Genomic DNA, 15,901 nt, shown 5'->3' on the forward strand with positions numbered 1-15,901 from the left:
TGAGTTTCCAAGCACTGTAAACTTAACATGTCAAAAGCTTGGCCTCCACTCTAGCCCTTTATCTCGTCATCTAGTGAGCTTCTGTATCTCAGTGAGGTCCTTTCATCTTCCCAGTTGCTTATACCACAGATTCATTTGTTTTTAATGCCTTTGTCTTTACTTTTCAGGAAAATTAAATCAGAAAGCAACATCCCTACTTATATCTACAAGATTCAGGTAGAGGTACAGAATTACAAAGATAATGACCACTTGCCTCTGTCATTGCTGCAAACCTATTCTAGGCAACACATGAGTTTGATTTTTTTCAGATGCAAATAAATTTGATGCTTCTCTACTACTAAATTTTAAGGGGTTTCTTATTTAAGGAAAGTTGTAGCTGTCAGACTGTACAAGAACCTTGCAAGGTTCTACATCCCGTGGCGGATGTTGTTCCTCCAGTGCTATTTCTGAGATCACCATTCTCAGTTCCATCCACTTCAGCCTTAGTTTTCTCTTTACGGTTCCATCAATATGAAAACTACACCTCAGACAGACATGCTGCCCATATCTTGTTGCCTTTGAAACTCTGCTAATGGGACCGTTATCAGAGACCTTTCTATTCTCCTAACCATGTGCACTGCTTGTGCTTCTGGGTTTGACATGTTGTGCTCATTGTTGCCTGGTGTACTATATACTTATTACTTTTATTTACTTTTTTCTTTAATTAAAATGTAAATTCATGATGTGTGATAATTGATACCTTTATCTTTTGTTCCAAGACATATTTCTATTACAAAGGAGGATAATAGCCACTTATAAGTTAAAATATTCATTGAGAACATTGAATGAAATAAAAATTTATAGAGGAAGTTAAGAGATTCTAACTTTTTTTTTATTCTTTACATTTTGGAGTGTGGGCATATGTACTTTTTCCAAAAGAGTTCCTGTTGCCATTTTTCTGGCCAGTATTGCATTTTCTATGTTATTGTTTTTGTTTTCTTTCTTCACCTCTCAAACACTCCCTATTTCATATCTGTATGCAACACCAAGGTGATTTATTTTCATTTCATCAAAAAGTTAAATAAATGCATGAAGCTATCACAGAATATAGGATATCATTGATTTATGGCTTATCTAGATAATGTGGATTCTACATATTTGTGTTACCAGGATGTATATAAATTATGTTTTGAGGTGATATCTCTCACATGACCTTATAAGTTACTTTACATAACAAGTTCAGAGTTCTTCCAACAATCTGGTTAGAATCATTCACTTGACATCTGCTGGTTCATTTACACCTGCTTTGAATATGTTTTAACTAAAATTTTATTATATATTAGAAACATATACAAATATGTATATAGGGACCTGATAAATAAAATGCTTTTATTCACATTTGTAAGTACATAGTTCAACATAATTCATGCTGATTGAAAAGGGGAAAGTGCATGTATGTATATATGTGTATATATATGCTATGTATTTATATATAACATTCTTACATTTATTTTACTTTGGTTATTAACATTACTTTTGCAAAGAAATTTGTGGAGATGTGCACCATACAATATTCTTTTATTTTTATTTGAAAATCAGATATATAGAGAGGAAGAGAGACAGAGAGGAAAATATTCTGTCTGATGATTCACTTCCCAAGTGGCCGCAACAGCCAGAGCTGAGCCAGTCTGAAGCCAAGAGCCAGGACAGGAGCCTCTTCCCTGTCTCCCATGTGGGTGCAGGGTCTGAAGGCTTTGGGCCGTCCTCAACTGCTTTCCCAGGCCACAAGCAGTGAGCTGGATAGGAAGCTGGACTGCCGGGATTAGAACCGGCGCCCATATGGAATCCTAGTGCATGCAAGGAGAGGACTTAAACTGCTACTGTGCTGGGCCCCACACCGTGCAATATTCTGTGATACTAATTAAGTGCACATTTCTAATTCACAGGATTTCATTGAAAATTATACCATAAAATCAGTTTTAAAATATGTTCTATTTTTAAAAATATTCTCAATGAGCTGTCAAGGAATAAAATTGTATCTGAGCTGAAATATGATGCTGAGGAAGATAACCCATTCCCAGTTTGTCATGTTAATAGTTCTGAGCTTTAAAACTGGTAAGTAGAATGACATGAAGAAATGAAATATCTTAAATGAAAGAGCAATCATTTTCTGACTGAAACCATTATAATTCTGTCCATTTAGATGTCTATTTATAGGGGAAAGTTCAAAGATAAATGCAGGTTAGAAAGGAAAAATTTCATATTTTAGCCCTCTCCCCAGGCTGTTTATCCTAAAAAGACTGAGAATTTTGATTCCGTTTCTTTATTGGGACCAAAACTATCCATGAATCTCTGAACACTTCCTAAAAGTGCAGGAAGTGAATAGCCACCTTGGCACAGCATCTTTTTTAAAGATTTATTTATTTTTATTGGAAAGGCAGATATACACGGGGGGAGGGGGGCGGGCAGAGAGGAAGATCTTCCATCCAATGATTTGCTCTCCAAGTGGCCACAATGACTGAAGCTGAACCAATCCAAAGCCAGGCGCCAGGAGTTTCTTCTGGGTCTCCCATGCGGGTGCAGAATCCCAAGGCTTTGAGTGGTCGTTGACTGCCCTCCTAGGTGACAAGCAGGGAGCTGGATGGGAAACATGGCTGCTGGTGTTAAAACCTGCACCCATGTGGGATCCTGGCACGTTCGAGGCAAGGACTTCAGCTGCTACGCTATTGCGTTGGGCCTGACACAGTATTTTCTTTTCACTAAAAACATTTGAGGAGGTGGGAAAGTGTGAATTGGGAGAATGGCCTCGTTGTCCAGACACTTTATTCTGTTTCATTATGCACACAAATTCACTTTTGTTGGTAGTCTTTTTGAGCTTATTGTATGATATTACTTTACCAGAATGAATTGACTGGCCCTGTATCAGTTTTGCCTAGTGATAGTATACTCAGTACAAGTGGTATACATGAGACATTTGACATTATTCAATCAATAGCTTCTTAGTTTAGGGAAAAAAAGTCACTTCTGTATAATTATTATCTATCTTTTGTGAAATTTCATATTTTATCAATATTTTATCTATATATTTAACTTCAAATATTTTATATACACATAAACACATATATATTATATATGTATATCCTACATAATATATATGTATGTATAAAACTGTGTATAAAATACAATTTCCTTTGCTATACACCATTGGTGATCTTATACCTGATGCTCAGGCGACTTTGACAGTCATATTCTACTCTATTCATGGCACACTCACTTTTTTGTCTGGTTTCCTTTGCAGTAAAACTGTAGATAGAGCTACTTTGTCCCTATTATGTCTCCAAATTCTGCTTCAGTGCATTATATTTGTGAATTATAGTCTCACTACACTCAGAAATATATCAATGTGTCAAAAAGAATTTAAAATTTGCAGCACATATTTATGTTCATTGAGTCAGAATTGAAAAGGACCAAATAGAAATCAAAATCTGGCTTAAACTATACTCTTCTCTTGAAAATGTAATTGGACAGAATCCCAGTTATTTTATACTCAGTGGTTTTAAACAAAACCAGTAAGACAAAACATGCCTGGATTGTGTGTGTGTGTGTGTGTGTGTGTGTGTGTGTGAGAGAGAGAGAGAGAGAGAGAGAGAGAGAAAGTAATCAAATACGGTTTTCCATAAGATATAAAAATAGCGAGTCTTAACTTGTACAAGCACATCACTTGTCTTTATTTATAAAATTAAGAAAGAACTAATCACATGGCTGAGCCGAGTCACCCTTATGTACAGAAAATCTGAGATTAATAGAGAAAAATTAAATTGCATTTCACCAAGCATATAACTATATCAAAAAGAGCTCAGTTGTTCTTATTGATATCCAGTAGTCCATATACTGGTGGCCACAATGATCCCATGAAGGTGAATTTAGGGTTCAAGAAAATCATCTATTGAAAATGGAAACTGCAAACAATCCAGCAATGGATTTTCTGAGGTAATGTGTGTTTGATTGAGGGATTTAGCATCACTATGCATATACCTCACCCCAGAAGACATTTCAGCAGTGCCCCAGTGTGATGTATTAAAAAGAACTGAGAATAAAGTAAGAAAACAACAAAAACAAAACAAAGCAAAAAACCTCTCAACTTTACAAAAACATAAAAAACACAAAATATTAAATCATCTGTTTAACTTTTGAAATAGAAAAGCAGTAAATTTAAAAAATAGTAAATATGTAATATAATAGACACTTAGGCACCATAGTGTAAAACTGTCCTTTATCATATGATATTCTGGCTTTTGAGACGTGTCCCTTGACAAAAACCTGGTATTTAAATGTTTAACGATATGGAGGAATTACATAATGGAAGTATTATTTGATTGATTGGAATAAGTGTTCTATTCAAAATTATCTAGAGATTAGGAAGTGTGATTTATTTTATGTAATTAATGATGACTGATTTGCAGGTCTTTGTTTCAGTGTTTTTCTTGAAATAATTTGTTTCAAGGCGAATGTTAATGGCATCTTTTGATTAAAAATGTTGAAATAATACAGCTTTTTTGCCTGTCTGTTGAAGCAAGACTATAATACAACTTTATGCTGCTATATATTTTATTTAAAGCTGATTATGGATATGTTTACAATTATGCAATTATAGAGGATGCTGAATAATGTATGAGGGAAAACTGTGAAATTTGTCATGGAGTGTGAAATATTGAAAATACATGGAGTAGGTAGCAGAGAGAGGAAGAAAATGTAGAGAAAGAAAACTTGTAGTTTCAAGTTGGAAGAAAGAGCAGTGTCTATCTTTTTCAATTTTTTTTTTAATTGGAAAGGCAGATATACAGAGAGCAGAGACAGAGAGGAAGATCTTCTCTCATAGGACTCACTCCCCAAGTGGCCACAAAGGCTGGAGCTCAGCCAATCCAAAGCTAGGAGCCTCCTCCAGGCCTCCCACACAGGTGCAGGGTCCCAAAGCTTTGGCCATACTCGACTGCCCTCCTAGGCCACAGGCAGGGAGCTGGATGGGAAGTGGAACTGCTGGGACTAGAACCAGCACCCATACCATATGGGATCCCGGTGTGTTCAGGGCAAGGACTTTAACCGCTACACTATCGCACCAGGCCCTATCTCTTTCCATTTTTTAACTCTGTTGTATCAATAACTGCATGTGGACAAAATAGCCAGCACATCAGCTGAATGTGTGCTGTGTTTGTTAATATCCATGTCATAAATAGCATTAATCTGATCAGTGGATTTGAGTGAATAATTAGATGTAATTGCTGTTTCACAAACGAGTTTACTAGTGTATATAACCTGATTCGAGTATCATCTATTAAGAATTGCCCTAATCTAGAGTGGATTTTGAACATGTAACTATTACATTTGCACTTAAAAATTTATAATGCAAAATCATGAATAATGTATATTTGTTTGGTCCCAGTTCAGTGTTAATGGTTACTGCCGAAAAGCTTTTTCAATTATTTTGTTGTCTTTTATAATTCAGGTTGTCTGGAATGAATATACCACCACCAATTATCAGCAACAAAAACTGGCTCAGACTGCATTTTGTTACAGACAGCAATCACCGCTATCGTGGATTCAGTGCTCCATATCAAGGTATATTTAATGGCTAACTCTTCCTCTTCTGCTATAAGATGTTTTTTGCATGCACAATTGCATTTTATGAAAGATGAAAAATGTCCTTAGGGTTTATAAATCATAATTTGAATAAGTAAAGCTAGCTATCTTCTTATTGAGGCAATAATGTGATCATAACTAAATTGAAATGTTGAATTTAGTTGATTTTATAATGTAATGAAGAGAGTAAATATTAGGACTTCTAACAGGTGAAATGTAACAGATAAAAGATTTTTCTTTAATATAGTGCTTCAGAATGGCAATGCCACCTAAAGTTTGTACCACAAAACACTGCAGAAAACCAACAACTACAAATAGTTTTAAGTCTATTACCATATAAAGTTGTGTTGGTTACTGCTAGTTTAACCTTCATAGATTTATTATAAGCCAATTTTATTAGCAGGTATAATTTTAAATAAATAAAATGCAACCATTGTTTTATTAATTTGCAAGAAACATCATCAAAATTAGTTTATTATAAGATGGAGTACTCATAAAAATGTTTGTTTTTCATTATTTGGTAACATTAGCTGGGTTTAGTACACTTTATTCTCAGACTGTATTTGCATATTATTGATTTCATGTATAGTATCAGCTACTGTTGAGGGACTTGTAAGCATTGCCACAATAACATTTTTCCATTTATCTGTTTTTTTATGTTTTTTTCCCCCTTACTAGTTGTTTGTCTTAAACATTTTGCAGATTTAATATGGTGACTTTATACAGATTACTCTCAGTAATTAAAATGACACTACAGGTTATTTTGTTTTCTGGAGCACAGGAGAGCAGAATTCAGCAATTAGCTTATTCTTTAGCATCAGTAGCCTCTCTGAAGCAATTCTGTTCCTTTGAACAGTATTAGGTTGATGTTATTTCAAATTTTACTTTCATAATACCACATTGAATATCATTGTCATAAAAATCTCGATGATGGAAACAAAATAAAAATTTTAGAACAAGTCCACATTAGAATACCTGAAACAATTGTATTTAATTGAAATTTAAAAACTAGGGCAATTACAAGGTTAAAGCCATAGTAAATAATGTGTATTATAAAGCATTATAATTTAAATTTTAAAATAATACAGGAAAGCTTATTTTCATATATTGTGTTATAAATAGGTCTCCACATATCGTGGAAATTTGAGTCACACCTATGTAAGCCAGAATCCCCCTTTAGAGAGGTTTTAGATTAGAAAAATATTCCATTTCTAACTTTAAGTTTGGAATACCTCAGAAATAATAGTACTACTTTTATATGAAGCAATTATTGTGAAACTTCTTTACATCAAGGTTTACATTTTTCCTTGGAACTTTTTAACCACATGGTATTATGGCTCTGATTCCACTCTTCATTGAATTCAAGCAGATGGCATGGCAGAACTTCAAAGCCAAACCTTTTTGACTCATGTGGGAATCCGCAGAATCTTTCAGTTGGATGCATTTTATTCTTTTTCTGAGTATGAAATAAACATTTATTGTTTGTTTAGCTATAAAAATTGGACAAAATTAATATCTGCAAAATTTAATGGTATTTTATTTTATTTTATTTTATTATTTTTTTTGCTTTTTGATTTCATGGAACCAATACCTTAAGATAAAGTTGATTTTGTATCTTAAGGAAGTGCCACAAGACTACAAGTGTACTTGTATATTTGATTAGTATCTTCCCTATTTTACTTGTTGGACATAAGTTGACTTTTGTTGGAAATTCTAAGATTTATTTTGATTTCCCAGCAATGCTTATCTGGGTTCAGCACTGCGAAATAGCAGGTCCATGAATTTGCTACAATAAAACAGAAAAGGAATTTTTATGGGATACAATTTATTACTATCTTCATTAGGAAAAGAGGCTAAAAAGAAGATAATTTTTAGTGGGAACCATATCACAAAACAGTGTAAATAAAATGGCCACAGAAAATGAAAGCTATGGCTTTGTAATAAGCAAAATAAAAAGTTTGTTATATTAAATATGCCACTGAATTTATTAATGCTAAAACTTTCCTGATTTGGACTTAAGTTTTTAAATGACATTTTGTCCAAATAACAATTTAGCTAGAGAGAATAAATTCAATTAAAGTAATTCTTTCTTGAATTCTTAATTAAATGAAGAAATCTGGATTTTAAGAAACCTCTGGTAGGCTAATGTAACATGACTTCAAAAATCACAATTCTGATGTGTAGGAATCCATAGACTCATGCAACACGAAAATCATATTTACCTCGTTTCATGCTGCTGCTTGATTTATTTTTATCTAAATTGTGATGAATTCAGAGTATTTGTTGACTATGCAGACATCAAAATCAGCTCTATGTGCCTCAGCTTCTTAATAACATAGATACTTATTGAGTACTCAATAATAGTTATCAACTTAAATTTCAAATTCATTTATGCTTCAGTGGAGTTCTAGGTTTTGATAACTGATTATAATCCTCATAACATTTCTATTTAATCTATGCCATTTGTTAAATATTATGAAAATTAACTGCAAATTACCAAAGAGTTTGTTGGGTGCACTTAGCTATTTTTCATAGTTAGGTAATACCCATAATTGATAGCGTAGATGCATACTAACATGCCTTTTTCTATGAAGCCGTATTTAAATTATCTTATAGACTACCTTACTTTTTGGTTTTGATACTATGATTTTAAATAGGGCTATATTTAGGCTGACAATAGAATAATAAAAACAATTCTGTTTTAATGTTAGAAATAAGGAAAGTTGTGACTTAAATAAAATGACTTTGATAAATAAAATACTTTATACTTTTGTGGACACATGTTGAATTCGCCCACTCCAATGTAAAATAATAAAAGCTTTTCTTCTTTCCCTTGTGTTTATGTACACTACAGATGTCTTAGTTTATATAATTTAATTGTCTATTCTCATTTGAAAAATAAATCTTTTCAAATATCCAGTTCCCCTACAAAAATTGTTTTATCTTTGACTGCATTTTTTCTTTTTTTGGAGAGGGAAATCATTTCAATATTCAGACCCTGTTGTATCTCTTATAATTAGAACTTAGATTTAATTTTTTCCCATAAATAGTAAAATTTTTCATTAACTAAGGTGTTTGGAAGTCTTATTTCTTGAAGCCCCCATATTAAATGTGATTTAATTTTTTCATATTTGTGTAAAATTTCTTTGCTTTACATTTCCATTATTGCATGATCGGTTTTTTTCTTATTTTCATAAATTGTAAAGTTTTCTGGAGATTCTCAGTGCTGTGTTGCAAAAACTTTACCTCTTAAATGTGTTTAACATACTATTGGTATGTATTTAAATATAAAATACGAATACAACATTTTAAATTTTAGTGCATTCAAGAATATTTGCTTAATGTGTGTTCAAGTTTCTGAAACTATAGGCATTCATGTTGTCTTTGACATGTAACCTTAGGTATTGCTTGCTGTATATAACAAATTTGAAATATCTGAGTATAACATATTTCTGTGTTTTATTTTAAACCATCTAAACCCCCATTCTGATTTTTCCCCTTTTTGCTTCCATCATTTTCTTGAATGTGATTCTTGTATGAGTAAATTTTTACTTATACTAAGAAAGATATATTGATAGTAATACACGGTATTTAAATTTAAGGGGATACTGCCTCACATAATTTCTCAAATGGATCATCATCATTTATAGATTTATTTGGGCATAGTTTTTGCAAGAGGAAACATAATTGGTGGATGGAAATTTAGACTGTATTGAAATGCGTTTCCACAAATCTCTATTATACAAAGGCAGACCCTCGGCATTTTAGATGCCCAGTGGTGAAAAGAGATTGTTAGAAATGATCATTTTTTTGTATTTGTGGTTTTTTCATATAAAGTGTAAAGTGTAATAACTAAACAAAGATCAATAAAGTCATTTTCTATGCAGCATGATATATCAGAGAAATAATATGACTTGAGATTAGAAGTTGGATAGGAAGTTAGTGATTAATGTTTGAGAACTGGACCTCAATATGATCGTCAAGATATCTAGAGACACATCCCTGTTGCACGAACCACAAGAATTAAGACTTCTTGTAGTAGAAATTTGGCATGCTGTAAATAAAGATGCTTCAGTGGAAAGAAATCATCAGCCATATGGAGTGAGTGAGGATACGCACATTCAACCATGAGGAATAAGTAGTTTAAATATTGTGATGAAACATACAATTTCATTCCAAGGATTACATTTAAAAAGAAATATGTAAGGCTTTCTGTTTCTCACTGACACAAATGAAGATGCCCACATTTCCCAAGGGAAGAGCTTTCTTCTTTGCAATCAGAATATTTTATAAGCAAAACTGAGAAGCAGTTTCCATTCTGTAACAGATTTGTTCAAATCATAAATATAATGAAGTACCAAAGTAAATTTCCTCAAGCTTGGTAATATTCTCATCTTTCATTTCAATAATAGGTTGAATTATGCCTTTTGCAACTTTATTTAGACATCATTTTTCATGTTGATTTTCCACATATCCGAATTATTCCTTTTGTAACTTTATTTAGACATCATTTTTCATGTTGATTTTCCACATATCCATTTCAATGCAAGATATAGAATCAGGTATCCCATCACTGCAATTAAAACATTTCTTCTTTATTTTGATGGCTCTCAGTTTGAGCCATACAGATGATTCAAGGATAGAATGCATAACTGTGATATGATAAAAGAAGACCACAATTTTCAGTTCAAACAATTAAAGTATACTTAACTCATGGGACTAGTAGACATTTTAAGATAAGGTTTTCTTTCAGTATACAGTGGGTGGAACTTGGTTAGTACAATTCAGGATGTATTCAGTAAGTATAAGTCTTTTTTGAAATTAAGATTGTATTTAAGCTTTATTGAGGATACACTATGGAAGGATTCATAACAATGTGTTTGAATCCTTATCTCAAAATATCATTTTTAACATATTAAGTACTTTATTATTTCAACATATGAAGTAAGCCCAGCTCTTTTCACTTAGACTTACTGAGTTTTGAGAGAACAGTCTCATGGAACTTATAAAGTTCTAAAATAATTTATTAAAATAATTGTGATTTTTATTATTATTTTCACGTAAACAAATGCATGTAGGAGATGTGATAGATTTTTCTGTTTTTGGTTAAATGTAAGTCAACTGTACGTCAACTCAAATATAGTAAACCTCGGAGACTATAAAACTGGAAATCCAGCTGATACTTCAATGTAATCTCTTACTTAGTTCATTACTGGCAGTAATATATATTTAAAACCTAACAGTTTATTTTAGGAAAAATTCTCTTTATGCTTACTTAACTTTTCAAATGTGAATTCTCACATTTGCAAGATTTCAGTCACCTATGTATGCTCTCTGTTTCAAGAAAACTTCTAGATACAAATGAGTCAATGGGGTCTGTTCTTTTTTTTTTAAGATTTACTGATTGTTATTGGAAAGTCAGATTTACAGAGAGAAGGAGACACAGAAAGATCTTCTGTTCGCTGGCTCACCGCCCCCGAGCAGCCACAATGGCCAGGATTGAGATGATCTAAAGCCAGAAAACTGGAGGCTCTCTGGGTCTCCCATGTGGGTGCAGGGTCCTAAGCCTTTGAGTTATACTTGACTGCTTTCCCAGGCCACAAACAGGAAGGTTGTTGGGGAAATGAAGCAGCTGGGACTGGAACCAGTGCCCATATGGGATGCTGGGGCATGCAAGGCGAGGACTTCTGCCAGTAGGCTACCAGGCTGCGCCCTGTTAGTGGAGTCTTGATGGTATGTGGTAAAACTGATTTACCCTCATATAAAGTTTGTTCTCTCTCACTCGTACATATTAGCTTGTCTCACTAGAGATGTCATCTATTTTTTTTTTTTCAACTGAGAATCCTGCCAGCATCCAGGACACAAGGCGATTTATAATCAATTTACTAGTTTGTATTCCATGGCATTTTTTTGGTAGCTCTTCCATCCAGTCCTTAGCTAAATGTCCACCAGTACCATTATACTTCAGGGTCTTCCTTATTTTAGAACTTTTAATTATTAAATGTAAAATGATCTTCTCCATGCCACTTAAAATTTAAGATAAATATATAAAATAAGCTTACACAGCAATATTTTTATTTTATTTTCCTAGCTAGTAAAAGTATTATTTTAGGAATTTTTTATTTTATTATTACCTGCATACTTGTGTCCACTCTGTCAGATGTTTAATACTAAATTGCCTTTTCACTGTAACTATGCTATTTAGCAGTTAGAAAAATCCTAAGGAAATCTAAAATAAATGGACTGTTTCACAGATTTTAAGTTTTTGTTTTAATATTGAGTTAGAATATTTTTTTAAGACTTATTTTATTTTCATTACAAAGTCAGATATACAGAGAGGAGGAGAGACAGAGAGGAAGATCTTCCTTCCGATGATTCACTCCCCAAGTGAGCTCAACGGCCAGTGCTGCAAGGATCCGAAGCCAGGAGTTAGAATATTAATCCTAGAGAAATCAGATTATTTTGGGAAGACACCCCTTATTTTAGTGCTAAATGTTCTGAGATGGGTAGAGGGGAAAGGAAAAGAGACAAGGTTTTATGTTGTTGCTGTTGCTGTTATTTTTGACAATCTTGTCTTACATTGGATTATATAAGCCAACTTTTCAGTGTCAGTTACTCATTTTCTCTCAAGGATTCTCTTGAATGCTGTGGGTTTTTTGGGGAAAGGGAGTGGGTATAGTGTGTGTCTGTGTTTAGATGATCCTGCAATGCTCGTATCTTACTATGAGAATCCTTCCTATGTAATTTATAATGCCTTTTTAAGTACATTTCTTTGCATCATTCACTTACATCTTATTTAATAGCTCTGAATAATACAGTTCTATTTAATTAAATGATAAGTAGGGCCAAAGGCCCAAGTCAATTTGAATCTGAATGAGACCAATTTGTTTCATACCCTGCAAAACGACTTTATATTATATTGGTCCTTATTGAGTAAAAAGTATTCTTCAGATTTCTGCTGTTATTATTTAATAGAAAACTTTACAGTAAATCCACATGTGAAAGTACATTTAAAGTCATGCTAATATTATTAAAACAAAAAAGAGAAAAGTGGCATCTCTTTTAAATACATTGTATTTTTACCATGCATTTCACTTACTAGTTTTACTGTTTAAAGGACTTGTTGAGATGTATTAGTTTGAAAGATGAATGTGTTATGTCTGCTGAGGTCAGTGTATTTTCACAGAAGTTACAGAGTTACATCACCAAAACTCTACTTACAAGATATTTGCGTTTAATGGGATCTTGCTTAGTAGTTCTAAAAATATCATGCCTTGTTTGGCATATATAATTTGGAAACAAATGCTAGTACTAACTTTTACCACATAGAAGAATAGCTTTTCTGAAGTTAGATACTTAAAGATCAAATCTTATCCTCTAAATTATTCCAAATTTGTAATTTTTAATTTATTATTTTATGTTAAAACATTATACAAAAAATTCAAATTCTTAAATTTGTTCTTTCTTCTTATACACTAGCATTCTGTTTTCTGTTTGTTTTCTTAGAGCCTTTTAGTGCATACTTTACCTTAAAATATCAATGCTAAATTTTCTAATTATTTTGAGGGCTTATTTTCTTTTCCTGACAAAATAGGCAATGTCCATATTTTAGTTGCACAAAAAGGAAAAATTGATCAAAGCATGCTGACAATAACGATACTTCTGAGAAAACAGGAACAAATGAGTGTTTTCTGAAATACTAGTTACAGTGATTTTATAGAGTATAAAAATAATAATTATCCATCTCTTGAAGAACAAACATGTTAGAGAAAAATAAGCAGCAAAGGAAGATGTATTAGTAACAGAACTCAATTTTCTATTATCAGATCAAAAGTAAGCATGTGTTGTGATTTCTCACTATCTTTTGCACTGTGAATGATTAATATCTCATATAATAATTAAAACATTTTTGAAAAAAATTGGAACCTCTAAAAAACATACATGTCAGTTATAATGGATGTCAGATAAATAACGGCATGTTTCTTAGTAGAACAAGGTGACAGGGAAGTTAATGTTTTTTTAAATATATGTCAAGAACCACAAAAAATGTGTAACAAAAGATAAAAGTTATAACCTAGTCTGATTAAATATTTAAAACTTTGAACTCAGTCTGATAAGCTAGCAAATTAAGTCTTCACTCAACTCTAAATTCTGACATGCAGCTTTCTCATCAACATTGCAAAAGCAAATTCAATATGATAGTCAAGCAAAAAATATTTGGGTCCAAGTGATTTTTGTCAAAAGTTATTTTGATAGATTCAGTAAAGGGAGATTCATTCTTATTTCATATTTCTTCATCTTTTTAAGTGATTATTGTTTTGTCTCAGAAATATTCTAGTAAAAAGGACAGTATTTAAATTCATGTAGTTTGATAGACCTCTTTGTGAAAATATAGTTTATTTCTTAGTATTTCCTTTTTTTATACTTTATTTATACAGAGAAATTTCCATTCATGCCAAGTGTACATTTCAAGAAGACAGTGGTTTCCCCCAGAACCTCCTCTCCCCTGTTTCTCTCTCTTCAGCACATTTACACAATCGGAATCTAGATCCATTCTCCATTCACAGTCCTAGTTTACTACTAATTATAATGTTCATCAAAAAAAAGTAAAAAACCCCAAGACCGTGTTTCCACTGGAATATGAAACATAGGCTAAAAAAAGACAGTCCTGTCCCAAAGAAACTATTTTATTCCTGCATAATTTTTAATGAGTTCTGTTAGTGGATACATATTAGGGAAAACACATATTTCTGTTTTTGAGACCTGCTAATTCACTAACCATAATGTTTTCCATTGCATCATTTTGGTTGTGAAATGAAGGATTTCATCCTCTATATAGCAGAGTAGGATTTTGTAGTGTGTATAAACCTTCTATCTTATCTTTATCCAGTCAGTAATTGGTGGGGTTTTGGGTAGACTCCATATCTTAGCTACTTGAATTAAGATGTGCTAAACATGGCTATAAAAATAATACTCTTCTACATTAACATCATTCCATTTAGGTAAATTCCTAGGAGGGATATGGCTGAGTCTTATAGCAGATGCATTTTCAGATCTCTCAGGAATATCCATTTTGTCTTCCGTAATACTTGTACTAGGTTACATCCCCACCAGTAACGTATTAGGGAACCTTTTCCCACATATCCTTGACAACATTTATTGTTTGCTTTTGGTCTTTCAATGATAATCTATGTAGGGGGAGAAGAATCTAATTGTGACATATATTTCATTTTTCTGGTGGATAATGAATCCGAGCATTTTGTTTGTTTGTCTTATGGCCATTTGTATTTTATTCATTGCAAATTCCATGCTTTTGTCCTTTTCCCATTTGTTAACGGCATTGTTTGTTTTGTTGTTGCTTCTTGAGCTCTTTGTATACCGTGAATATTCGTCTTATATAAGTTTAAAGTTTCTCCCATTCAGTTGGCTTCCCCTTCAATTTGCTGAGTATTTTCTTTGCAGTGAAGAATCTTTTAGGTTGATATAATCCAATTTGTTTATTTTTTGCTTTAATTGTGCTTCTGGGTCTTTTCCAAAAAAGCTTTTGCCTATGCTCATGTCTTGCTGAGTTGTCCTAAAGTTTTCCTGCAGTAATTTGATGGAACTAGGTTTCATATTGGTATCTCTGATACATTCTGTATTTATATTGTATAAGGCGTAAGGTGGGCCTGTTTCATACTTTTTCACACATAAATATATTTCCTACACAATTTGTTGAAAATATTCACTTTTATCTTTGGATTGATTTCCATTTGTTTCTAAAGAATTGGTTGCTTGCAGAGGTGTGGACTAGTTTCATGGATTTCTATTCTGTTTCATTGATCTGTGTATCTACTTATTTGCCAGTATCAGGTGGTACAATTACCTGTACTGTGTTTACCTCGAAGTCTAACTTCGTAGTGGTCTCCAGCTTTGTTTTTGTCATTGAAAGTTATTTTAGCTATTTGATATATGATATGCTTCCCTATGTTTTTTAGTAGTTTTGTTTTCTAGATCTGAGAAGAATGCAATAGGTATTTTGATTGGGATCACACAGAGTCTGTTAATTGCTTTCAACAGCATGGAAATTTTTATTATATTAATTCTACTAACTCACAAACATGACGGATTTTCCCATTTGTGGTATCATTTTTTCATTCTTAGTGTTTTGTAATTTTCATTGTAGAGATCACTTATATATCTTTGGTTGCATTTACTCCAAGATATTTAATTTATAAAAAAAAAAAAACCTAATGTGAATGGGAATGCCTGTACAAGATTTTCTCTGTCATGTCATTGTATATAC

At 32.6% G+C, this 15,901-nt stretch overlaps 1 protein-coding gene across 3 annotated transcripts in view; it reads left to right on the forward strand.

The window, feature by feature from the left end:
- Positions 1-15,901, forward strand: part of CSMD3 (CUB and Sushi multiple domains 3) — an 873,364-nt gene that overhangs the window by 278,932 nt on the left and 578,531 nt on the right. For all 3 annotated transcript variants that reach the window (XM_040979396.1, XM_040979397.1, XM_040979398.1), the window contains exon 6: positions 5,483-5,595. In XM_040979396.1, coding sequence (XP_040835330.1) covers positions 5,483-5,595 — 113 coding nt within the window. The remainder of the gene's footprint in view (positions 1-5,482; positions 5,596-15,901) is intronic.

The sequence above is a fragment of the Ochotona curzoniae genome, unplaced genomic scaffold (assembly GCF_017591425.1).
Source record: "Ochotona curzoniae isolate NIBS_2020 unplaced genomic scaffold, NIBS_Ocur_1.0 contig_3190, whole genome shotgun sequence".
NCBI lineage: Eukaryota > Metazoa > Chordata > Mammalia > Lagomorpha > Ochotonidae > Ochotona > Ochotona curzoniae.